Here is a 26988-nt window from a genome sequence, read left to right as displayed (position 1 = left end):
GAACAACCTTAGCTCTAACACTGTCCCTTAAACTAACTAGACCTTTTAATACTATGGACTTTCTGCTATTTGAATTGCATTCTACTAACCAATGAAAGTAAGTATTAAATACAGTGCACCTAATCAATGAAAGTAAGTATTAAATACAGTGCACCTAAGGTCGTGGACGTGGGGGCAATTTTTATTAGTTTGATAATGACTGAAAGCTGCGATGTCCTGTTTTGGGTCAGGTGTTGTAACAGCTGTCGTGTGGCTTAGAGCCAGCTCTGAATTTGGATGTTTTCCTTTGAGTTCTCATCTTTACAGTCCTAATTTCCATCTAACACCTGGGCTGGCTCATAGCGTTGCACTCTTAATTTTTATGGCAAGTCTTCCCACCCCTTCCACTAAGATCCAGGATTTGAAATGCCCGTACGGTCACACAGCAGTGTTTGTGCCCTTTTAGAAAGAAATGTCTGTTTGTATTGTGTGTGTGTGTGTGTGTGTGTGTGTGTGTGTGTGTGTTTGTGTGCATCTGTGCATGTGTGTGCATGTTCATTTCCAGACCTATAAGAGTGTGAATTCGAGATGGGCCTAAGTGGGGCTGATGAGCGATGCTTGCAGCAGCTTATGGGCAGAAAGGCCTCCTGCAGAGCCGGGAGAGCTCAGTGTGTGTAATGAGGGGCAGGGCAGTCAAACTGACTCCCTTAGTCTTTGCCTTTGGTCTCCGGCGATCAGTATGTTAAACACTCGCACAGCATGACACAAAGATATTAAAGTACGAAACTGTTATCATCGATTTACGGAGCACCTAACTCCACACACACACACACACACACACACACACACACACACACACACACACACACACACACACACACACACAGGAGCATCTGTCCTCCATCATTTCTACGTGGGGTACTGCTCTGGCCTCTACTGTTTTATATCCTCCTCCCCTGGCATGTTCAACTACGGACTTGATGTAAATTAAAACCAACAAACACAAAATGGCTCCTGCAGCAGCTTACTGTAGGTAGATGAACCAGTGGATCTTCCCATGGCTCCTCTGCTAAAACGCTGTGCAGTCAATGGCAGAGTCATGGGTTCATTTCACACTTCACATATCATTCTCCTCACACCTCACACCCCCTCTACATGCTGTGAAATATTGACTCAGAGCAGAGACAATGACTTCCTTCTTTCTTGTGGTGCATTGCCCCAGTTGAACACTACTTTTCCAAAGGAAGGCCTTCACAGAAAGAGGCTCTTCTGTTAACCTGCTTTTAAAGAGTCAGTCAAGAGTCCACTGTGTTGGAGAATACCATTTCTGATCTGGCTTTGAAGGATTTAAACAAAATGTTCCAAACTGCTGTGCGGGCACTGGAAAATCTATGTGTTTGACGTCTTTCAAAATCCTTCTCATCATAGGCAATGGACTTCTAATCCACATAAGATTTTCGTTGTAGACTTCTGGAATCTGTGTCACAGACAGTTACATAAACGTTAACGTTCTATTGATCTGTTGTAATTCTGCTGGCTTGAGGCCTGGTGATGGCGTCAGTATGGAACTGTAAAACAGTCTGTTTTCTCCTCACCCCCCCAAAAAGTGAAACTGTTTTTAATGGGGCCCTGTGCGCCTGGTTACTGCAGCGACTGTATTTCCCCTGGTGGGTTTGTTTCGGCCCCGGTGGGGTAGTGGCGAAGCAGCACTCCGTGCGCGATAAACATGTGCACCAAAGCATAGCTGCTAATACAGGCAGATACACGCAGCGTGTTCTGCTCACAAACCTGCATGCCGACTGACTTAAGCGTTTTTTTTTCTCCGCACTCCGGAAGGTGAATAAGCGGAACAGAGGATGGCAGGCAAGGCAGACGGTCAGAGCGAAGGAGAGATAGAGGGACCGGCGGGTCGGTGTGTTTAGGATGTTGGAGGCAGATTGCTGCGTATTAATTTGCTTGTTAGTTTTTACGTTGCTGTCTCTGAGGTACCCCGCTGCTTAAATCTTTGGGATGGCGGGCACGCCCCCATGCAAATGGTGAGCTCTTAGTCCCTATTAAAGGGATTTCCGCCGGCTGGATTATGTCCCGGCTGGCTTTAACTTTTTGTGGATTTGTGGCCTTTTTCTGTTTTAAATGTGTTTTCACTCTGCAAAAAAAAACAAGGAAAAACATTTTTAAAACACCTGATATGATACATTAATGTGGATATAAACATTTTGTGTTTCAGAAACATAGAGAGAAGAAGGTGCTAGTCTCTTTTGATCTGTGCATTAAGTCCCTCTCCTCTTGCTCTGCAGGTGAAAAGATCAATGATGATCATCTCTGAGAGCTGTTGTCCCCAACATCTGTAACCGCCATCGATTCTGTCCAGCATGTGGGGAGCGTCCAGACCAAGCGCAATGGCCTGCTTCTTACTCCGAACATTAGCAGTCTGCTGCCTCGTGTTAGCATTGGCTCATGTTCAGTGCTCAGAAGGTACGTTACAATCACCAAACTAATCAGCAAGCACAGACAATGAGAGTGAATGAGTGAATGAGTGCCGTTTAATACACTGGGTTTGTGAGTGAATGAGTGCCGTTTAATACACTGGGTTTGTGGGTGAATGAGTGCCGTTTAATACACTGGGTTTGTGAGTGAATGAGTGCTGTTTAATACACTCGGTTTGTTTATTGTGTAGCTCATTCTGATGTCGGGGCTAAAATCAGACCAAAATCTAACAGTGTCTGTCTGGTTTAACAGGAGGAGTTCTAAACTCTCTCATAGAAACTAGCCAACAGGCTAGGATAGAGACCAACACACCCAAATGGAGATGTTCACACATCAACATTCTTTTAGGTTTGGGGGGTGCTGTGGCGCAACTGGTTCCAGCACCCATACCATATTCAGTGTTTCCCATACATTGACTTATTTGTAGCGGCCCACCACAATATCAACATTGACCACCACACAATGATTTTGCATGTTGTACTTTAAATTGGATGGAATTGGTTCATTGTAGAGATATGTGCACCTTTGTGCAGCCTCCCCTTGTCTCTCAACAAACCTACATGCATGTTTAAAGAAAACATTAACAGTCCTGCAATTGTTGTCATAAAAGTCCACTGGCTAAATCGTGCTTAAACCTGCATCATAACCATGATTTGTTAAAAACAGTTAATTCTGCAAACCTACCACCACAAATTGAATTCAATTCTGTGGGAAACACTGATATTGGGGTCCACATGGCCTCTGTCATTTACCAGTCCCACCCTATCTCTCTTTTCCACTTGCTTCCTCTCACTCTCTCTGCTGTCCTGTCTGATTTAAAGGCATAAAAAATATTTTATTTTAGTTTTGTTAAAGTTAGGTTGTAGATGAAGACATAATCATGCAGTTAGGATCTGTGAAATCTAACTCCCACCTGATCCATTTAAAGCAAAACTCTCGCCAAAATGCAACCTAGGGTCTTTTTGTGAATGTACCCGAGTCAAACTTTTGTTTAAAACCATAATTACAACGTAAGCACCATTTTTAAGATTGACCGTATTTTCGGGTCAAATGGCCTTTTGAATGGGCAGTGCTAGGGGCACTACTATGATCGCATCAAAATCACTATTTTTCACTAAAAAAAAACACTAAGAAGGCTCGACATATTTTTGCTCAAAATATCACCAGAGTCTCTACACATGAACTCGAGCAATGAGAACATTGTTTGTGTACACAGACTCAGAGTTTACTAAAAGGGAAGGTTTTGAACAACCTGGCAAGATGATGGCGGAAAAGCCAACCGCTAAAGTGAGTTGTTCAAAACCTTTCCATTTCACCCAAAATTCGTAATTCGTCGTAATTATGCTTTTAAACAAAAGTTTGACTCGTGTACATTCACAAAAAGACCCTGCATTTTGGCGAGAGTTTTGCTTTAATATAATTTTTGCATGGACCACATTGGTGCATTACTAATTAGACTTTATGTAAGGCTTCAGAATACAATCTCCATGAGCATGAATGTCCAGCTGCATGAACATCCCCAAGCAGGCTTGGGTCTTTTCTACTGATGCCATATTCTGTGATGTGCATCACATGGCCATTATGTATTCTGCATTCTGTGATTAGGTTGTTATTGTAATTCAGGGCTCTCAAGTTTTGAGGACAGGCAAGAGTGACATTCCCCGTCGACAATTCCCCCCCCCCCCCCCGTCCGGGGGTTGAAGGGCTTGCTGGTCAGACGGGTTGCGAGAATGGGGGTGTTTCATTAATAATACTACAACTTTTTGTTGCTGTTTAATAATATGCCTTCAGATGTCCCAGAGGTTGTTTAGATCCCTCCACGCCCTCGAACCCCCACCTCAACACACCGCATGGGAGTCGAAGCTCTAACCACTGAGCTAAAAGCCCAAGCTTCCAACTCAGCGGTTAGAGCCGTTCTTAAGGTTAGGGGTGTGAGGATTTACATGCGCAACTAGCATCACCAGCTAGCATACACCAGCCCCAGGTCGGTCAACAGTTGATCCAATATTAGTTGTGCAGAAATATAGCCCATCTTATACACACCAATTGAATTGAAATAGAAATTGTAAAGATTTGTATTTTTTGTAATTATTCTATATTTAGTGTAGTTATATCAGAACCTGAAGTAGCCTACAATCCAAATGCAAGCATGAAACTTCAGAGTATTACCTTTCATTTGAGGCCAAGATTATTTACATTACATTACATTACATTACATTACATTACATTACATTTGGCTGACGCTTTTTTAGCCAAAGCGACTAACAAAGATTATGCTTATAAGGGGTTCATATGCAGTAGGCATTTGATTGCCAGTAGCCTACTGTATGCATTTTGGATAACTCAAAGTCCTATGGGGAGTTTTCATAGGGCATTTTACAAAATGCATGAGCATATCTTGGCAAATAATGGTCTAAAGTACTCATGTTGTCATTCTATATTGATCTACTTTTGCACACAGCATGACAAGACCTAATGCTAGGACTCAAGTCAAGACCTAGAGGGCTGAAATGTGGTCAGTTCAAAGATGCTTGTTAGTAGAAAAAGAAAATAATAATCTAGCCTTTGTAACTTTGTGTCAGTAGGCTACATCACACAGTTATTCTAATTGTTTTCCAACAGTGTCTCAGCTTTCCAAAAGAGAGCAGGCATTTGATTATTGGCTACAGTATGTAGGAGCAATGCCCTCCTAAGTCAAAATGGGGCAAAAGTATAATTTATAATTGCTCAGATTTGCAAAAGAAAAGATTTGACACATGGCACTGACAATTCAATAATGGGCTTTTCCACCACCTCTGAGCATCTACTAACCTGGACCTTTTAGGGGGCTTTCCTCTCAAGGTGAATGAGAGGATGCTTAATTGCTTTTTACCTGAATTTTTTGAATGCAGATGCAATGATTAATGCATCCATGGCCAGGATATAATTATATGATGAATTTAAAAGTGACCTATAACAATAGGCTATGCAATACACTTTAATTTGTTTAGTGCTAATAAAATGATTAAGCCTATTTGGAGTGAGAGATGTTTAGAATGTGACAATATGTCAGTCATCGTGTGAACGAAAGTAGGCTATGACTAGGCATAGGCTACTTGTTCTGAGCAAGTGTTGTCAATGAACAGGCTGTGAAACTGTTAAACGGCTAAGTTACAGACAGTCATGAACAACTGATGCTAATTGTCTGGGAAACATTCTCTAGCAGTCACGTTGTCATTGTTTGTGTCAAACAAGTTGTGTATTTGTTGTAACATTAAAAGATGACTTACTCTGTGCTGAAACCATGAACTGATGCTCGAAGCTTCAAGGTGAACGAAACAGGTTCGCGTTCAATAATTCACGTTCAACAATTCCAGGATACACGCCATTTTCATTGGTTGTTGCGTTAAATCTTACCCAGATACAATAGTGCTATTTTCTGATTGGCTATTGTGTAGCCCCTCTCGTTATTTTTGATTGGCTGATAAGTGACAGGCTCAACTCCAGGGGAGACGCGCTTGATTTTGAGACATTTTGGGCGCTGAGGCAGCATACTAAATATATAAATAGTTTTTCTGCATGATAAATACAATGTGTGGCGGGAGAGCGTGACAAAAGACTGAAATGAGTGACTGTCACGCTCAATGCGTGACACTTGAGAGCCCTGTTAGTAATTGTACATACACATACATTTTTAACATGTTGACCACGGTTGACTATTCAGACTCAGTTGCCTTAATGTTAATAGAACAAGGTCCTTGAATTAACCATATTATGAGTAAATGCATTTTACTGTAAGGATTAATAAACCAGAAGCAGTATTATACTCTATTTTCTATGTTTCCATTCACCTCCAGGTTCACCACTAATTATCAAAAGATCAAATCATTAGCTAACATGAACAAATCATTAACCTTTGCATTAAGAAACATTAAGTAATACTAATCACTGTAGTAAATTATTTTTTTTATGTTGACCACTGCTGGGATTTAATGCTAGTTAATATAAAGTTTGACCAGTTAACATCTTAGGTAAATAGCTGCAGTTGAGCATCACCAATTCACCTTTGACTTGGTTTGGAACAGGCCTCTCTCTCCTCGTGTGTTTGAGATTCCATGTTTTAACTGTAGGAATGAGTCTGCATTAGTTCATTATAAACAATATCCCAAGTAAACATGGTTCATTAAACAGCATCCTGCCTGTAATATCTTTTTAATGCATTTTTATAATTGAATTAAATGGGTTACAGCCGCACTACAAATGACTCGAAGTTTGTGCTTTTGAAGAGGCTCAGCAAGATTTATAGCCTCAGGCTTGTTTCCTTGTCTAACATCCCAAGAAACTTGGGATCTGGTCGTTTCCATTTGTAATGGCAGGAGAACTGTTTGTGCAGGATAGGGTGATCTGAATTCAGACTCCTCTTCTTCCTGAGTAATATCATTTGTTTTCTCATCCAACTGTTGTGAAAACCTCCTCTCCCTTGACTTGGGGAGGGGTGTCGTGCTGATGTATGAATCACTTGTGTTATATTTGTTAGAAAGGAATGCAAATGGCTTAGACCTAATGATTAAAGAAAACATGGCATAAGACAGAGTTGTAGAGCCCAAGGCTTTCACTCTGTATATGCAGAGACAATCAAATGTGTTTTAGCTCTTGAGATATTGTAATTGTGGAACATACTGCATGTTTATTGTGGTATGCAAATGTGTGGGTAAACTACTCTGTTAACCCTTAAAGGAGTACCGTCACACCGGTGTGACAGGAATGCTGGGAAATGAATGTTCTAAAGAATATCTGGGTTCATTGAATTCAACATAGAATTTTAGAACCTTCAATTGTTGCGGAACTTAGAATGTTCAAAAACCTACACCTTTAAGGGTGTGAAAGTTCAAACCCAACTTTATCAATACTGTTAAAAAAGCTCCTAATGTCTAGCCGTCTCAAGCAATCTCACATTCTCTACAGAAGCCCCCATTATCCTAATGCCTAGTTCAAGTGTTATAAAATGTAACACTTGACATTAAAATAATATTGAAACTTTTAAATGACCTGGCCCGTCAAAATGGCCCTCAAAGAGTCAAGTGCAGTTCTTGACAGCAGAAGCGGAAGACTAACCTAAGCGACCACTTGACAAACCCCAAGCACCTCTAGTTCACTCCCTGCCAAAAACCTTTTCAATTTATAAAAATGGATAGCCCTATTAGTGTGTGTGTGTGTGTGTGTGTGTGTGTTGATAAGATTGACTAGTTAGAGTCTCTGTCTCCTAAACTGTCAAGCAAACATGCCTAGGGAAGAAAAGAAAAAGAAGAAGAATTTCTAAAAAGCTGTGTGTGTCTGTGCTGCCAGTTTCTGCTAGCGGATGTGTCCTGTTCAGCTTGGCATTTCCACAGCAGATTGTATCTGTCCGTTATCCCCAATTCACAAACAAGCTACAAAACAAGTCATTACAGAAGCCCTAATCTGGAAACACTTTGCACATTGCATCAGTCCGCTCAGCAAACTGGTGTGGACAGACTTTAACAAGATTGAGCGGCGCACACAATCGAGTGTGGCAGAGGCATGGATCTAACTAGGTTAATCTCTTTGTTGTACTCCTCGGCTTGGTGAATCGCCTTTCTCGGGGTAAGGTTTCACCACACCTGGTGGCCTCTGCCGCTGCTGCGGCGGTGTTCCGTTACGGATTGGGAATCTCGGTGGCTGGTGGGTCGGAGCACCGTCGCGGTGGTGTTCCATTACGGATTGGGAATCTTGCTGGCTGGCGGGGACGGAGCGCCATCGACGGCAGTGGCGGGGACCGCATGCCGTTCGGCTCTCTCATCAGGGGCTGTTTTTAAGAGATAAGGAGATAAGGGCACGGAGACAGACTGTACGTGGGCAAGGTGTGACTGCGGAGCACTCCTAATCTTGGGCTGGATTGCCCGTTAAAGAGGGAAGGGATTCAGTGGATTAGCCCTCGGCACAGCTGGTTGCCGCTTTATGTTTGTATGTTGTGTAGGATTATTTACTACTCTGATTTCTGAAATGTCTCTTAGATTTTTTTTAAAGACATTAGTCATGTAAGTCCGGCATTAATTGAAATCGCTGTAGCCCTGGTGTGTCACAACACCAGCCACCCTAATTTTCCACATTGTTTTTAAATAAACAAAGAAATGAATTCATGCTTTTGGTGATATCATGCGTATACTGCATGCATTGTCCTTAGTTGGATTAAACTAAGAATGGATGTTCTTAGCAGGAGGAAATATGTAATAAAATATAATCTACAATAAACATGTAAATATCAGCAGCTTTGTGAATAAATTACATTTCATATAGGATGAGTGGTTTACTGGATGAACATATACATGCAATTAGGTGCGACAAGGGAGATTTTCTAAAATGGTTTATATTTGAATGGTTTAAAAAGCCATCAAGGCTAAATATGTAAAGCATCTTTGCAGACCGTCAGAGAATATTGTCTCACTATAAATAAATGAAACGCTGTTTTGAAACCATAAGGTAAACTAAGTGTCCTGTATCAATCCACTCTTGTGTTACTGCTTTTCCAAACTTCTTCCAAAACACATCCTGGAGACAGGGGCTTTGAGCCAGTGGTGTAAATCCATCCATTTTCATGTGGAGACGTGTGCAGACAGGCCACGCACCCGCGTGCGCTGTGAAGGGTCGCTGTGAAGAAAAAAGAAACACCCCAAACAAATGCGTGTCAGCGTGGGTGTCATCCTGCTGTTTGAGCCCTCAACCCCCCATTTACAATCAGTCAACAAGAGGCCGAGACGTGTCTGTGTGCGCCCGAGTATGATGACAGCCGTCGACGCGTCTGTCCGTCATCCAGTCGGCCGGCACTCCCTGATGTTTCACAGGAAACTGGGCTGTGAAGAGCATCCCAAATGCATAGCGCTGTCTCATATGGAAATGTATAGATAGTTTTGCCTGATCCCAGTAGGGCTAATGGTAGAGCAGACTATTTGGTCATTTATCTTTCATCCAAAATCATTTATAGCACAGCGTTAGCATAGATGTGTTAAATTAGTGTGTGCATGCTCCTTAGAAATCAAATCATTCTGTGAGTTGTTATTAGACCTTGGCTCTGCTGGTTAAGCAACGAGAAATCTATTCCAGTAGCATATGTCGTGATGCAATCCCAGCAAGCAGCAATGGGACAGGATAATCAAGTAAATGATCAAATGTGTCTGTGTGTGTTTACACTTTGGTCACAAATTAATTTGAAATTCAGCCTCAAGAGATGGCAAAATCTTTGCCAATGAACTTTCTTCTGGGCAAGTGGCCCCATCCTCTCAGTATGATGTCTCAGTGCTGTGAGGTGCATACAAAGTTTTAAATGTGGTTAAGTGAATTAAGGAGTCCCTTCATGTTTTTGGTTTTGCTGTCTGCACTCACAGCTACTGTAGATGATGAAGAGAAGGTTACAGGCACATGTATTAGATGGGGAGGTTCACATTAGTTCTCTCCCTGCCCTGACAGACAGAAGCAGACATTGTGACTTGTTAGAATTCATACCATACCTTCCAGGAACTGGCTAAAGTCCAACATAGGTGAAAATAGAAAGATGAAGATTCTTCAAACCTTTATCTAGATAAAAAATACAGTCACCAATCATGAAAAAATCGTATTGGCAGGGAGCTGACGCAGAAGCTTGACATAAATCTGAAACAGAATAATCAGCAGAGTCCACTTCCACACTTCTCATCAGCCCAATACACAGGAACAGAGAGCTCAGCGCTCGGTCTCAATGCTGAGTATTTGACTGTTTGGAATAACAAGCTTCGTTTCATAATAGCACTTATGAATAACCTCATGGGAACACAGAAAATATCAGTCGTACTCTTGGCAAGCTTTTTTTCTGTTTGTTCTAAAGCAATGTTTTCTCAGTCTATACAAAGTATACATAATGCAAGTGTAGGACAGAATCAGTTTACAGATGCTCTCTCATCTCATGGAGTACTTGAATGCTAATATGGAGTTCAAATGAGAGATGGCATCATCCACTAGTGGGGTTGAAGCTGCCAGTCAGGTTTATATTGTGTTGCGCTCTGTTTGTGTTATCCATTATGTCGCATTATCAGCTCAGAGAATGGAACATGATTGCTCTGCAGACAGGGAACAGCCAGGTCTCTGTTGCCCGTGGATGAGAGACTGTTAATCTGAGGAGAAGCCGCCCAAAGAATATTAATTGATCGGCCGTGTCAGCCAACATTATGCTCCTCAGGGATGAGTGTTTTTGACCATGCCTCCTGAGCTAATTCGCTCTCAGCATGCTTTGTGCGTCATAGCATTGTGTCATGACACATTGTTTAATCATCATTGTTTCAATGAGTAGAGTCTACAGAGTTTTATTGTACAGCTTACTTACAATGTGGTTAATGTGTTAAATGTTCTCTCTACAGTTGTGTGAATGGACTCTGTTTATAAGATCATCAGAAAACATTAACTGTATATAATTGTCATATCGTAACTATGCTGGAGGCAGAGCAAACCTGCTCATGAATGAAAACATAAATACAACTTGTTTTTTTTTTTCAGAATCTGCAGAGATTCAAAGGATAGAATTCAGAACACAAACCAGCTAATAGAGGTCAGAGGGTTCAGTCTCAAGAACTGTGTTGCTCTCCATAGTAACACCCCATTACATGGTCATGAGTCCCATGTGAAGGGAGCTACATAGACTGGAAGTCTTGTTCAATCAAGCACTTCCTTTTTCACTTATTGTTACTAATGGATGAATTTTCCCAAATTATTTTGCCATGAATTACTCTCATGAAATTTTACATCTAATTGTTTTGCAGCAAGAATACAATTGATAATCCTGAGAGGTATCATTGAGCTGTAACAACAGCTTGGAGCTGAAGCTGAAATGTCTGATTTGCATGGTGGTGTTTGGTAAACGAATGTAAAAAAAGAGAGAGAGAAACACTTGTGCTGCCTTTGAGCCAGTGGAAAACAAGACCTGCGGGAGGCCGATGATGAGAGCAGGCCCACGTTTGTTATTTTCCCCCACGCAGAAATGTCTTGCAAGAAAATCAATACGGCCTGGTCCCAGTGTACAGTAGCACGGCCCGCAAGTGTCAGTCACTCGCTGGACAGTTCTCTCTTTGATTTGAAAATTGATTCAGGTTGCTGTCTTCTTCATCAATCACGTGTGAAATCAGAGAGTTGAGTCGAGACGAGGCACCACACCACACCAGGTTCGCTGCTTTGCACTTCGCTTGTAGATGGATTACTTTTCAGTTTATCTGTATTACTTCTGTGGACTTCTCACGGTCTAGTCTAGACAATCCTGTTTTTGTTTCGGATTAATTCCAAACGCTGGTGCCTACAGTGGACACTCTCACACCTGATGGGGCTTTTACCTCATGTCTCTCACGCGGACAAATGCACAGAGCAGTGGGCTTGTGAGTGACCAGTGACATTACTTTCTGCCTGCGAGTTACTAGTTATGTCGGTTTCTGGTGAAAGTAATCACAGCCTTTCATGATTCTTTCTGACTTATATTTGTTTTTTTTTTCAAGTCCATATGTTTGAATCTTTATACAGCTCTCAGATGTGGTCAAACTCTGACTGAAGGGTTTGCTGCCATGCATGAAATTTCTTTTTTGTGTCATTGTATGGATAGGCATAGCCAGCTACAGTAGTGCTTAGCGTGGTGTATACCAAGTTGTATACTATATCTACCACATCATCTATAATGACAACCCACCATCCTATATACATCAGTGCGCGCCTCACATGCTTTTTGAACATAGACATCAATATTTTTTAACACAGAATATTGTAATCATCTGAAATGATTTTACTCCCAGTATGGACTTCCAATTATACCATTAGTCCTTTAGAAATGCATAGCTGTGTCACAAACACAACTAGTGTGTGCCTGTGGTCAGTCTGTCTGTGTGGACATCACAGCTTTCCCCCGTACAAAGGGCGACTGTTGAATGACCAACAAGTGACCAATCAGAATTGAGTATTCCACTCCATGACAATAGTGTCACATCCCGTGAGTGGATGACCTTGTGACAAGTGACCTTGAGCCTTCAATATTTTGAAAGCACGCGGGATGGGGTTGGTGGTGGTGGGGGGGGGGGTTGGGGGCGCTGGTGAGGGTTGTTGTACCCTGTGCCTAATTTCAGGAAAACGACAACAACGACAGCATGAAATAGCACACAAAATGTGCGTACAACAAAATACTTTAAATCACCAGTTAATAGAATGCCCGAGTATAGAATATAGAGTAAGCAAGAATGAAAGACTTTGCTTGAGCCAAATATCCGTAATCCTCCTCTTGTTGCATAGAAGCTAGGCAGTGTGTAATGCAGTTATTGGAGATTCACTGCAGCAATATCCCCTGTGTTGTAGCATTTATGACAACTGCCAACAGCAATTACCCCATGTTTTCTCTGTCTCATTGTCATCAGTCTACCAAAATATGGGTATGCATGACATATAAGAGCACATCTAAATACATGCAATAACGTTATTAAAGTGCCACTTGTAATGATGTTGTGTAGTTGAAGCCATCTATATTCACACTCATTTCTGTGACTAAGATGAGGGCTTTTTCTGCCAAGCATTAGGAAGATTTCTTTCACATCAGCTAATACAGTGTGATAAATATCCAGAATGCCAACCTGCAGACTGCAGAAGTATGAATTTTAAATAAGTGGGAGCTGTTTTGCCATCATTATAACTTGTGAATGATTCTCGGGTAAATTATGAATGTGGTGCCAACTACTGATTTACTGGCAAAGGGGATTCTGGGACAATAAAACACATAATGACTTTACATGTTTTCTCTGTTTGCATATTTCTGAGCAATTGGCAGAATTGAAGAACAGGATCGTTGAAAACCGAATTCCATAATAACTCCTCCTAGCCTCATGGGGCTCCCCTGGTATATTTAAGTCATGCCTTTGCCAATGGTTAGGACACTGAAAAAGCACAGGTGTGTGTGCATTGTGTGTGTGTGTGTGGGGTGTGTGTGTGTGTGTTCTATAAAATGCTTCAAAGCGTTTGGTACAATATTTCATGTGACTGATTTGATTGTTATGTATTATATTCCCAGAGCGAGCATGTACTTAATATAGCAGGCAGAGGAGGCCAGTTCGGTACAGTGAAAGCACTTATTTGTCTTTGCGTATTGACGCATTCCCTCAGCCAGTCCGTGGGTGAGTGGGTGGCGTGGCATGCAGATGTAATCTAAACCGCTGCCGAACAAGTCGAAAATATCTGCTTCAAAAAGCCCACCTCGCCGAGCGAACAGGAAGCAGCGGGGGGGGGGGGGCTGTTTTTTTATGATGTCTGCCCTGTGTTAAATGACAAGGTATTTTTTTTAGAGGTCCGTACTTATATCAAAGATGCTCCCGATAGCCCACCTGCTGTTGCCATGGAAGAAAAAGATGTAAATGAAGCGAGGCGAACACTGGTGGGGAATACAAATGAGGTGGGGGCGCCTGGTGCCGAGCAGTCTCAGAGCGAGCAAAGGAGTGTGTGTGTGTGTGTGCGTGTGTGTGCGTGTGTGTGTGTGTTGGGATAATACACCATGAAGGGAAGCATTCAGAGGCCTCTCTTTCACAAGCATGTTAGGATTCACTGTTTTGTGTGTGTGTGTGTGTGTGTGTGTGTGTGTGTGTGTGTGTGTGTGTGTTTGTTTGTTTATTGCCCTTTTTTTATCCAGAGATATTGTCAGAGTCTCACTTTAATAAAAAATGGTGTTAGATGTTGAAGTTCTACTCCTTCCTTATACCTCTCCTCACAGACTTCAGAAATGCTAAAGACTAAGACTCGATTCTATATTTTACCCTGAATGACATCTCGCTCAAGCTTTTTAATCCTCTCAAGATAAGGATCAAGTGTAACTACCGGTAACTAACTAACTCACTAACTAACTAACTAACTAACTAACTAATCAAGTAAATAACACAGTCAAGCACCTTTGTTTTACTTATATATAATATATATATAACATTTATAACAATTAGTAAATAAACAGCAAACATTACTTAGTTCCAGCAAACATTTCTTACTTCCCATGACAAATCCCACCTACTTCACATTTCTCCGTGTGAGGAGAATGCTTCGGCACATGGTTCGAGTTCCCCCACACCTACTCTCGTGGCGTCTCGGTGACACCTGACTTCTTGAGACAACGAGCTCTTGTGAAGGATATTGCTGGATTATGGCGTCGAGGCCACCGTAGCGGGAGCAGAAAGCCTTGACATGAGATTTCCTCTGACTTCTGCAGACCCCTGTGCCCCGTGATGAGGATCGGGAAGGAAAAACCTGTCTGACTCAAGCTGTGGCGCCCGTGGTTCCCCACTCATTCTATATGCCAGACTCCCCCCCCCCCCCCCCCTCAAAATCCCCAGCAAGACCTTCGTCCACGGAAAGAATGAAATAATGCCGGCCTGCGGAGTGTTGCAGGCTCATTCAGCGGAGATGGGAGCGGATGTCAGGGCAGATCGGACTCAAAGTTGCATTAACTGCCAAAGACAGGCATCATCGTTGTCTGCGGCCCGATTCTTTTTTCTTTTTTCTCTCTCTCTCTCTCTCTCTCTCTCTCTCTCTCTCTCTCTCTCTCTCTCTCTCTCTGCTGATCTCAGAGTGTCGTGTCAGGAAGGGAGAGACTTCAGGACCATGTTTGTGTGGAAGTGTGAAGTAACAGAATTCCTAGCTACTGTAATAGTTTGGCTATGAGGGTTCTGAGCAGAGTGGAAATACTCCAAGAGGCTCACAGAGGCTGAATTATGAACCACAATCTACCATTCCTGAGCACATTTGGCAGCAAATCTACCAGATTAAATTGTATGCCAAATCACAAATTTAGGACAAAACTTTGGGGGATATGTTTTGACTAAGGGTGATTACGCAGGGATGATGATTGCAATCCTTATCTGTGTGTGTGTGTGTGTGTGTGTGTGTGTGTGTGTGTGTGTGTGTGTGTGTGTGTGTGTGTGTGTGTGAGAGAGAGAAAAGGGAGATCCTCTGTTAATTACCCACTTCTCGGTGATGTTCATATCCTGGCAGATGGTCACTTTCCAGCTGATTTGCTTTGTAGAGGAGATTAAAATATAATATGACCAAAGAGACTGCAATATGTCATTGCATTAGTATGTCTTCGTCACCTCGCCTCGGCTCACAGGAGTGCAATGTCATACCAGAGGTGATATATGTCAGTCAGCATGCGAGCCTGTGGGTCTGTCTATCCATGCATGGGAACACACATTTACATATGCACACACACAACACACACAGGCACACAATAAAACACACACACACAAACAATAAAACACACACATACTCATGCACACATACTCATGCACACACACACACACACACTAGCTAGTAGGCTACTGCCTTTCATTCTGTGTTTCAATGAACAATAGAACTGCCTTTGAGCAGATGATAACGTGTGCAAGTGTATTTTGCACTGAGACTGTGCAGACGTCTGTAGTTATGGAGACAGGAGAGGCATGGAGAGCAGGCCAGCAGGGCACTGCTCTGACCAGCTGATTTCAGTCCACAGTGTGTGTGTGTGTGTGTGTGTTTGTGTGTGTATGTGTGTGCTTGGGTGTGTTTGTGTTTGCATTTGTGTTTGTGTGTGTATGTGTGTGCTTGTGTTTGTGCGTGTGCATGCATGTGTGTGTGTGTTTGCATTCGTGTTTGTATGTGTGTGTATGTGTGTGTGTCTGTGTGTGTGAGAGTGACTGGAATGCATGATGGGGAGCAGAGGTGCCGACAAAGCTGGAAAAGGGATCTCATTGATCTTGGCAGCAGTGGACATGTTGCCATGGAAATGGGACAGAGCATTCCATTTAATCACAATGCGACTTAAGAGTTAGGTCACTTTAAATGGAGCAGATTACAGTTTTTTATGATTATTGTTCCTCTCTGAAACTAAAAGCAACAACACTGATCAAAGTTCTGGAGGGTATTCAGATTTATTTTTTAAATGGCAAAGTCTTTCTAAACTATGTCTTAGGTTTTATATTGTGCTGAGCTGAATTTTCTGTCCCAACAAAGAACATAATGTCATTTGTAAAAGCCACAAATGTAACTCAAAACAGATGTTTTTAGAATTTCAGTCTTTTCAGTGCTGCACTGCAATTTCTACATGGCGTGTTCATGGATTTGAAGTATTCATCGATAGGTGTAAGGTACTCATACATTAATTTAATGAACTGGACAGACTTCCGTGCCATGTCAATTATGGGTGTTGGAGGGATTCTCAACGTAAGCAGGCGCAGGCTTTATTAAAATAGAGGAATACAACTCATCATGGCAGCTTTGCATACTTTAGTGAGGAACACGTTTTTTGGTTGATGTTATTGAGGTCTTAATATATTTCAGTTTTTTTTTTATGTGTCCTCTTCTGCCTGCTAATGAAATCATCTTGTTGGAAATGTCAGAGGAATAGTACGGGAGCTTGCAGCCTCTTTAGCTCAAACAGCTGCACAAGAGAACCAGGCGCGGGAAGACATTCACACGTTTTTCACCTCAACTTTATGCACTGTATAAACGAAACCAGCCAATAAAAACACAACCTCCTTTCATCTCACACCTGGCGCAAATTGATGAAGTTGATTTTATGTGTCTGCCTTTTTTAATTTGCGATTCTTCGATTTTCATGAAAATACTCTCGTGAAAATGAATGAACCATTCATCATTACGGGTATATTTATCCAAGTTGAGGCATGACTCATCTCAACTACCTACTTCAGAGTTGTTGTATATTTTCTTGAGGATGTACTGAAATGTATTTATTAACAGATATTGATAACCATTAAGTCACCTCACAATGCCGTAGTTGGTTAGAGTGGAAAAGCTCTTAATATCGTTCCGTAATAGTCACCAGTAACTGCTATAAGTCGGGTAAATAGCAGGAAGGCAGTGAAACTACATATGGATACACTTGGACTGTATCCAGTACATCTGAGAATACCACAGCACTGCAGGCCATTTTGACCATATATTTAAATGTAAACATAGATTAGGGTCCACTATAATCCTGACGAGTGCAGACTCATTGTGAGTTGGCTCTTGTTTTTGCGTTCCGTGGGCCTGTCAGCGCATTGCCCTCCCCTCATAGATATTCTCGTCAGTCACCCGCGTCTACATGGGGGTGAGAAAGTAGTTCAGCCGCGGGCCCAATCAATTCACAGCCTTTTGAAAGTTGCTTTCTGACCAGCTTTGTCTCCCGTAATACACGGAGTGGACTGCCAAACTATTAGCTAGGAAGCAATAGTGTCTGATTGCTAGTTTGTTACTAAAAGAGGAGAAGGGGATGGTTGTGCATTTAAAGGCTGTTCCCCAGGAAAAGAGGGGGAAACATTCCTAACTACTCACTCAGCGTGGCGTATTGAGAGGCTTCTCTTGTTCCCACAAACATCCTCTGGTTTCCTTTTCTGGAGCAGAGGGGCAGGATTTAAATGTGCCAAAAACTCCTTCTGAATCACTGCGTGGAGGAGCTAATTTGTAAACCATAAATGAATGATTTCATGGCATGACTTGGCCTGCTTGCTGGAAGTGAAACTATAGGAGTGAGTTAAACGCCAGGGCCACGCGTATGAGGCCGGGAATGTGGGCCAGTGCAGTGCAGGAAAACGAATGCAGCCCAGTCAACTGGACGTCCCTGCAAAGCCTCATTGATCCATAGAGGGCTCATATGACCTCTTATCGAGTCAAACGAAAATCCAAACTAATTTAGGCCATTAGGACGGAAAAGTCATCTTCAGTCCTATTGTTCTGGATGCGGTTTGAAAGGAGTTCATCCTGTGATCATACAAAATGGTGGTGTTAATGTTTATATGATTTTAGGAATGCATGCCCCACATTATCCCAAATGACTTTCACAGCTTGCTGTCTTTTGACTAAACAAAGCAAATAGCTTCCTGGCAATCAAATGATGCCACGTGGAATGCACAGGGGGCTTGGTTTGCTTTTAGGGTTTGATCGTTTTGACCAGTGTTGGACAGAGGCATGTGCATAGCCGTCTGCTGATGGAGAGCATAATGACCTGAAATTGGTCTCTTTGCCTTTAACCACCACTATTTGACAGTCTTCACGTTTGTGAGGCTCAAAGGCACATTATTGATTTTCACCCCCCCCCCCCGTTCTCCCTTCTGTGCTGCTTTTGTCTCTTCTTCAGCAGTCAAGATTGAAGTGGATTAAATTGCAGACTTTCAGATGCTTATTTGTCTTGTTTGTTTACAGATAGAAAACAAAAACATCCTGTAAAATGTTTACTGCCAAAAATCATTCGGTATTAGAATCATACACACAAAAAAAAAACAGCAAGGTCATTCTCTGATGGAAGAGGATTTTGTCATTAGGCTTATTGTTTTCATGTCTATGTAGAACAATAAGAATGGAATGGTTGAAAACAGTTGTACTGAAGCAGACTTGATTTATTGTGTTGTTGTAAATTGATTTTTAATTTACTCAAGAGGCCACTTGCAATGACGAAAAAGCAAAGAAAAGATAGACCCAGTTCAGAGGAAATTGAATATGTTCAAATGAAGAAACCTTAGATTGGCTGTTCTAAATAAAACCATGTAAATTCCCTTACCCCAAATCCTTCCTACTAACCCCCAACACACACACACACACACAGACACTAACCCACATCTACACACACATCATTCTCTCTGCCCAAGCAGAGAAGACTGTTGTTTTGTTCTTGATGTCTTGTTTCCCTCGTGCTGAAGTAAATATTTCTTCTCTTCTCTTCTCTTCTCTTCTCTTCTCTTCTCTTCTCTTCTCTTCTCTTCTCTTGTCTGTTGCAGGTTTCAGCCGAGCCGCACTGCCATTCGGATTAGTAAGAAGAGAGTTGTCCTGTGAGGGTTACCCAATCGATCTCCGCTGTCCAGGAAGTGATGTCATCATGATCGAAAAGGCAAACTACGGCCGAACAGACGACAAGATCTGTGATGCTGACCCTTTTCAGATGGAGAACATTAACTGCTACCTCCCAGATGCCTTCAAAATCATGTCACAGAGGTAATTTAATCCTGTGTTTCTGCAGCTGAAACATTCAGCCACACTGAGGTCATTGGTTTGATTCCAAAAAAAAAAGACATACAAGGGAAATCTAAACCTTCGTTGAACTCACACTTGCTTTCACTGAAAGTGTCTGCTAAACACCATGGAAATATGAGTGAAGTGTGGATGTTAGGTGTTATTTATTTATTTTTTATGCAACTTGAGTCTCGGTATGAAAAAGCTGTGGTCTATGATTGCTTTTGATATGTACCAAAAGGTCCTGGGTCAGGTATTGTTGCACATTTATTATCTAATATCAACAATGATTCAATTATAAAAGACTTGCCAGGTCAACAATAAAAACAAGCAGAGCATTCATAACCACGCTGACGTAACACCACTGCTGTCCTAACAGACATGGCTGAGATATGGGAGCCAATCAGCTGCACTGGAGTCTCATACATCATCAAGCAGAGCAAGGTGCTCATCTGCTAAATGAGTAGATGGAAGGGCTTGAAGTGTTCCTCAAGCAGTACCTAAAGAGGGCAGTGGAGGTGTGTGTGTGTGTGTGTGTGTGTGTGTGTGTGTGTGTGTGTGTGTGTGTGTGTGTGTGTGTGTGTGTGTGTGTGTGTGTGTGTGTGTGTGTGTGTGTGTGTGTGTGTTGGTGTGTTGGTAGCGTAGTGGTTAAGGAGCTGGGCTATCATGCAGTAGCCTGAAAAGTTGTGGGTTCAACTCCTGGCTTCCACTGTTGTGCCCTTGAGCAAGGCATTTAATCCCTAGTTGCACTGGGGATAAGGGCTCTGTAATATAATTTACATATTAAGTTGCTTTGGATAGAATGTAAATGCAAATAAGAGTGTCCTGTCTTTAAATGATTAATGTTGATAAAATTATAAACAAAACGACTTTTATCACCATGCTTCTTAAGCAAACCTCAAATGGATGCTCCTAATATCTGATTTAACAATAATCCTCTCCGATCCCACCATTATCAGTGGCAGGCCTGCGTGGTTCACTGAAGTGATTCAGCACTTCATGCCATCGGCCTGCACCTGATCTGCAAATGATGCTGGAGGCTATTTACAGTGTGTCAGATGAAGGAGTAATGGAACAAAATAAACCTGATTAACGGCAGTACATGGCACATGGTATTATTTGCCACAATACAGTAAGAGTATCTCTCTCTGTCTCTCTCTCTCTCTCTCTCTCTCTCTCTCTCTCTCTTTCTCTCTTTCTCTCTTTCTCTCTTTCACACACACACACACACACACACAGCAAAAAAATAAGATTTCTGTAATTGTGTAGGATTTTCATCACACACACACACACACACACACACACACACATATTCAGTCATAGATTTCCAATGCTTATGATATGTTTTGGATGTGTTTCTTCAATATGAAAGGCTTCGGATGTCAAAGCAGAGAAAAAAGCAGACCCCTGTTCTTAGAGCTCTGCCTGTTGCGTGTCCAGATTTGTCTGGACGGAGCACATGAGAGCAATAAGCGATCAAGGGATGTTCGGGCAAAGTTAATTAGTCTGTCTGGCTGTTGACAGTGACTGCACAATCCAAGTTGTCAGTTTCTTTTACCGCCTGCACCAAGCAACTAGTTTGCAACGATTCTCTGTCGTGTGGCAGTGGGATACATGAAAACATTTGCCAGCGTGCAAACCCATTCAACAATTATGCATTCTGATTGCTGTATATTGTACCAATTGGTGTTGTAGTGGCACGTTTGATCAACGGGACACCCAAGATGATTTGATTTGGACTTTGATGATGCCTTGATTCCCATCAGCATGGAAATTGAGTCAGGCGGGGTCATTCGTAGGCCAATCGGCCCAAATTGGATTAAAATTCAAAGTAGAAACTCTCTCAAAGTGAATTTCCCCTAGTCCGTGTGCTACTGCATGTGACCCCCATTTCCCAACGCGACTCCCCTGTCCTTTAAGATTTTAATAAAGCCCCTGGCTTTTGTAAAGATATATTATTCAAAAGAAAACACACAAATGCACAGAGGCATGATTGCTGACCCTGTCAAATTCCTTTGTGTTGTTATATGTACAGGCTGCCAATTGTTCATTTCTATATCATTTGGATGGCACCATGTCTTGATACCTCACAATTAAATTGAGATATATAGGGGTGGTGCAATAATAAAGTCTTTGTGGTTGTGCTTGTGGTTACACTGTGTGAAGCATATTTTTCCATTTGCTTATTCTGACTGGGACTAGGCTGAGCCATCTCAGAGTGCCTGTTTGTCAAAGGTGTTGAGTGATGAGATGGTATCACATGTGATGGGGTTGCGGACTCCTTAAAGCCCATTTGGACTCAAAATGCCTTCATCTGATGACATTATCTTTTTTCATTTCACTAAAATGGCCTAGAAAGAAATCACGCTTCTACTATCTACTGCCTTCAATTTGGTCATAAAACGGTGGGTTGATGGCAGGTGGGGTCCGTAAATGTAGACAAAAAAAGTGCCTTATGAACTTTTATGTGTTTATTTTCTTAAGGAGCTGGCTATCGGCAGCATATTATCAGGAAAAACACTTCTCCACGCCTGTCTCCTTAAGAGTGTTAACGTCAGACTGAAACAGGCTTTGATTTGGAAGCAGACCACCTCCGGCAGGAGGATTAGGTGCTTCTCATGGGCCTACTTGGCTTAAAAATACATCATATACTCTTACTGAAATCTACCCAAAATAGATAACGAGTCCCATTATATCTCTCCATGTAGGCTAAACAACTCGTGTCCTCCTCTTCCTGGTTTAGGTGCAACAACAAAACCCAGTGCATCGTCCTCACAGGAGCGGACAGCTTCCCTGACCCTTGTCCAGGGACCTACAAATACCTTGAGGTCCAGTACGAATGTGTTCCTTATAGTAAGTATGAGCATTCTCCCGCATCTCTATGGATGCACATGTAGTTTTATTATGTTAGCGTGTTACATGCTATAATCCAGGTTAAGTGGATAAGTTTGCTCTAGCACATATAGGAACCATAAAAGGTCAAGCTAAATGCATTCATTTTTCATATACAAATGCTGCGAAGAAGCCAATTCTAGTCAGGACTGTAAAAGATGATAGCACAGTTTTACTACCACATTTTCCAGACTATGTATACGTACAGTATGTTGAAAGTTAAAGTTTAGTTGTAATTCTAAACATTGTTCATTTAGAGGCCCCACATATTGAGTTACAGTAAAAAAATCTTAACTCAATATTTATGTTTAGGCAAAATAATCATTAGAGAGTCTTCAATTCAATGATGTGTAATAGGCATCTTGTTTAGTAGCCCTAGCTAATGTTTTTATTGCACAATAGAGGCAAATTGCTGTAGAATATTTTCTCCTAACTGTTTCTTACATCAGATAGAAAGTGCTTTGAAATATGTAAAACATGTTTCACCAAAAATGTCCATAGCCTTAAATTTGGCTAATGAGACAATGGATAGCTGTTACATTCCCTCCAAACTTTATTTAATGTACAGCCTGATACATTTTTGTCAAGGATGTATATTAAGCATAGAAGAGGTTATATTTTTTTGCCCCATTAGATATAAGGTATGTCAACATTAACAACAGGTTTGAGTTTCTTTCTTTCTTTATTTTTTATTTTTTATTTTTTTCAATTTTACATTCATATTGACTCCTTTTATTGTGGTGTTATGATTAATCACTAGTATAAGGTGGAGAAATTCCAATGTGACTTAACCAGCCACGGTTCTGACAGATTTTTTTTCTTTAACATGTACCGCTTTTGACACCGAAAGTATCACATGTTTTATGTAAGCCAATTTAACACATGCGCAGTGGAATACATAGGAGTAACATATGAGGTTATGTATGTGCAGCAGCTTGAGGGGAAACAAAGCATGAGAACATACAAATGTAAGAGTCAGGTGATCAAGGGCCATATTCACAAAGCATTAGAAAAAGGTGCTTCCTGAGACAAAACCGCTCACTCCTGCTCAAGCATTTCGCTCACATTCATGAGTGAATGTTCCTGTGTGCACATAGAAATACACAAACACTGCTGTGCAGTGGTGGAAGAAAATAAGGGACCATTAAATATGTGCTTGGGTGACATTAACTGCAGTATGATATCAGTAGAATAACACATGAAATAAAATGTCACATGAATCCTGAATCCTCAACTCACACATGTACGCTAACAGTGAACAGACGCTGCAGCCAACAGTTTGTTAAATTGTCGCAGAAATATGAAGCCATGTGACAAGTGATATTTTACACAGAGAGACAAGTGATATTTTGCACAGAGGACATATGCAAATGAAGAGTGTATATAAGATAAATATAATATAAGATAAAAAAAAATAAAGTGTTCCATGTTGCCCCATGTAATGGCACCAAATGGCACAGATAGCTTGACAGTCACACTCTGGTACTCCTACAGAACTACTGAACTAGATGTTAGCATGTGGCACCATTATTTAACATTCAATTAGCAATGCTTTCGATACGTACCAACTATTAGCCAAGGTTTATACATTGATTTTGCAAAATTTCTTCAGCTACTGAGGTTAATACACAGGGGCAGTTAATATGGTATAAATATGTTTTTTTTTTACTTGCATAAAACACTGTCCTGTGGTTTATACACTATGTGGTTAATACACAGGAAACCTTTGCTTCACCCTGTTGATAAAGGAAGTAAAATAAATAAGTTTAGTACCTTGGTACTTGAGTGTTCCACAAGAGTTCTCAAAAAGAATTAAGGACGGTAAAGGAAAGGAAAGATGATTTTAAATTAATTTTCAGAAGCCTCCAAGCAAATTATGTTGTAAACTTCCACTTGGGGAAATTTCTAGGGGGGAAATAATCTCCCCAATTTTGTTTTAAATGTTTACAATGACATTTACTCACACCAAAAAAAGTTCAATTTGCCTTAGACCAAAATACACTGGATTTGGTAGGTATTTAACAGAGTAATCATCAACATGGCTTTGTGGTTTTACAACATTGCTTGTCTGTTACCTGAAGCCTTTGTAGCATCAAACAAAGCTGAAAAGTAAAGCTATTTGAATCATAAAGCCTTGAGAGTAAGATTACCCTACAAGTGACTAGTCCAATACACAAGCAGCTGGACTGCGAACACATTCCTTAAGCATACCATCTGTTTAATCTGATAATGTGAAGTATAATTAATAACAAAGTGTGTTAGGCAACAGTGCTAAAGAGTATCATGCAGGATAGTTGTGTTCAGTTTAATGTTGTTTAATGTTTTGATGTGCAGTGGATATTTAAGTAAGCACCTGCTTTAAGATGATAAGTCAGTAGGTCCATATGCTTAATACACATCTTGCTGAGATCCGCTGTGTACCAACCTGTCTAAGTAGCTGTTTGTTTAACCAGTGGCATGTGAAGTATGTTATTCATCTTAAATTGATCATTAGCATCTTATCCACGGGGTTGTGTGTGAGGGGAGTGTGGGTCAGCCCTCTAACCATATGTGTTAAGTGATGTCCCTGGTGCCTACGAATAATTGGCAAGATGCTACAGTATGAGTTTGAGAAAAAAAATTCTAATCCACTGTCAATTTTCTAATATTCAACTTTCAACATAGTCTGTCTGCCATATGGCAACTAGACAGTATTATAAACTAGATATAGCTTTTACTAAAACTGAAACTAAATAAACTTGTATAGCTCTAATAATGAGATTCAGACTCAAGATTAATCAAAACATTTCAATGCAAATTTCTAAGATGTTGGGGGTATTTGACTCCTGTTCTTGCTTTAAAAAGACCCTTTAAAGAAGATATGACACTACCATCTGTCATATTAGCAGATAATTAGGAATAGCTTTTATGAAAATATTGCTGCCGTTATTTTGAGAGAAGCAGAGGTATTCATACGCCCCCATCACGCCTCCAAAAATACATTTAGCAGCATTGTGCGTCAACACGGGTTCAGCCATTCAGTACCTGACCACTGGATAGCGGCCAAGACATTTCAGGGTGGAAATAATTGGGCCGAGCCGGAGACATCTCAGTCACCTGTCAGTAGCAGTAAACAGCGCTAAGGCCTTGGACAGACCCGTTTCACCACTGTGGCAGTTTTCTGTGGATGTTCACCAGCCCGCCACACACCAGGTCACAATAAGTTGCACACAAACATAATTAGCTGAAGCAACTTAAATGGCAAAGCACACTTCGGAACTGCTTCTTGAGCATTTAGAGGTTGCAAATACATTTTTTAAAAGGTGTCTTCTCAGTCATTGCTGGTAGTAAATAAAGAATATTTCTTACAAATTCATTGTCAAATGGCAATATGTCAAATCAACACTGACAGACACCCTATGGTTTGACCCCCTCCCAACACACACACACACACACACACACACACACACACACAAACACACACACACCACATAAAAACATAAAGGGAGGCAATGCCCACCAAAGCACCACTTTGTGAATATGGTCCTTAGGTTCCTGTCTCTCTGCTACAAGTCTGGGGTTACACTCAGGTGTCCTTGCCTACATTCTTCTAAATGTTTTAGTGTTTTCTTTCCCCCAGCAGCTTCAGAAGGACAGACTCATTTTCCACCATGTATGACTTCAGTTGATTTTTCTCCCTCTTTTTCCAGATAACAAGCTTTCTCTCCTCATATCTGTCCAGGGCTGCTGTTTTGCCTCCTTTTCCTTTTCAGAGACACTAACCCATTTTATTCCCTGCTGGCAGCGATGGATAATTTGCTCTGTCAATTGTTTTCACTGTGTCAGACCTTGTTGGAAGCCACAATTGCTGCTAAATGCTATCTACATCACATTCTACACATGCACCAGCACACACACACACACACACACACACACACACACACACACACACACACACTGCTCTATCATGCAGAAGATATCTCTTTGAAGGATATGTCAGCTCTTGAATCAAAACAGATTTTACATATCATGGTTAGAATTTTACATCAGGGTGCACTTAATTAAGATGAATTAAATGCAGTCGTTAACCTTAATATAGCATTGACTACAGCAATTAATATTACTCAGTGTTCAGCAATACTGAAGTTCGTGGCTCCTCTGTGCAATATGATGATTGATATGGAGAGTTTCTAAATGCAAAGCATAATTCATTGATGAACATGAAACCATGAGCTTCAGTATTAAACATTACTTATGCTTTCTTAATGCAGTTTCACGACTAATTGTTGCATTAATGGACCTTCAGTGCAAAGCATTGCCCATATTGTAACAACTACAGTATGTTGTTTAGTTAGTCAGTGAATGTTATTAGTATAGGCTTATACAACAGTTAGGTCCGGTCAAACTATTGATTCATTTCTGATTGGATGAAAGGCATTCCCTGATTCATGATGAATGGTGATGATCGCTCAGAACATCCCGCTGAGATTCTTCAACACTAGTAATCACTGCACATATTGCATTGACGTGAACGTTCCATTCATTCAAAGCAGAGAACAGCAATTTCATAACATCACATTTGACAGTTACTGAGTGGTAAAATTGAGTAAATGGAGTAGGGTGAATGTTCAGTTTAGAAACATA

General features: G+C 41.2%; 1 protein-coding gene across 35 annotated transcripts in view; it reads left to right on the top strand.

Annotated features, from left to right (window-relative positions):
• Positions 1 to 26988, top strand: part of adgrl2a (adhesion G protein-coupled receptor L2a) — an 81982-nt gene that overhangs the window by 18640 nt on the left and 36354 nt on the right. For all 35 annotated transcript variants that reach the window (XR_007194520.1, XM_048251770.1, XM_048251774.1 and 32 more), the window contains exons 2-4: positions 2277 to 2454; positions 19242 to 19455; positions 22217 to 22326. Coding sequence is in view for 34 of the 35 variants with exons in the window: in XM_048251770.1 (XP_048107727.1) it covers positions 2352 to 2454; positions 19242 to 19455; positions 22217 to 22326 (427 nt within the window). In the remaining variant the exon portion in view is untranslated. The remainder of the gene's footprint in view (positions 1 to 2276; positions 2455 to 19241; positions 19456 to 22216; positions 22327 to 26988) is intronic.

This window comes from Alosa alosa, chromosome 9 (genome assembly GCF_017589495.1).
Source record: "Alosa alosa isolate M-15738 ecotype Scorff River chromosome 9, AALO_Geno_1.1, whole genome shotgun sequence".
Taxonomy (NCBI): Eukaryota; Metazoa; Chordata; class Actinopteri; order Clupeiformes; family Clupeidae; genus Alosa; species Alosa alosa.
This window is presented reverse-complemented; position numbering and strand designations above follow the sequence as displayed.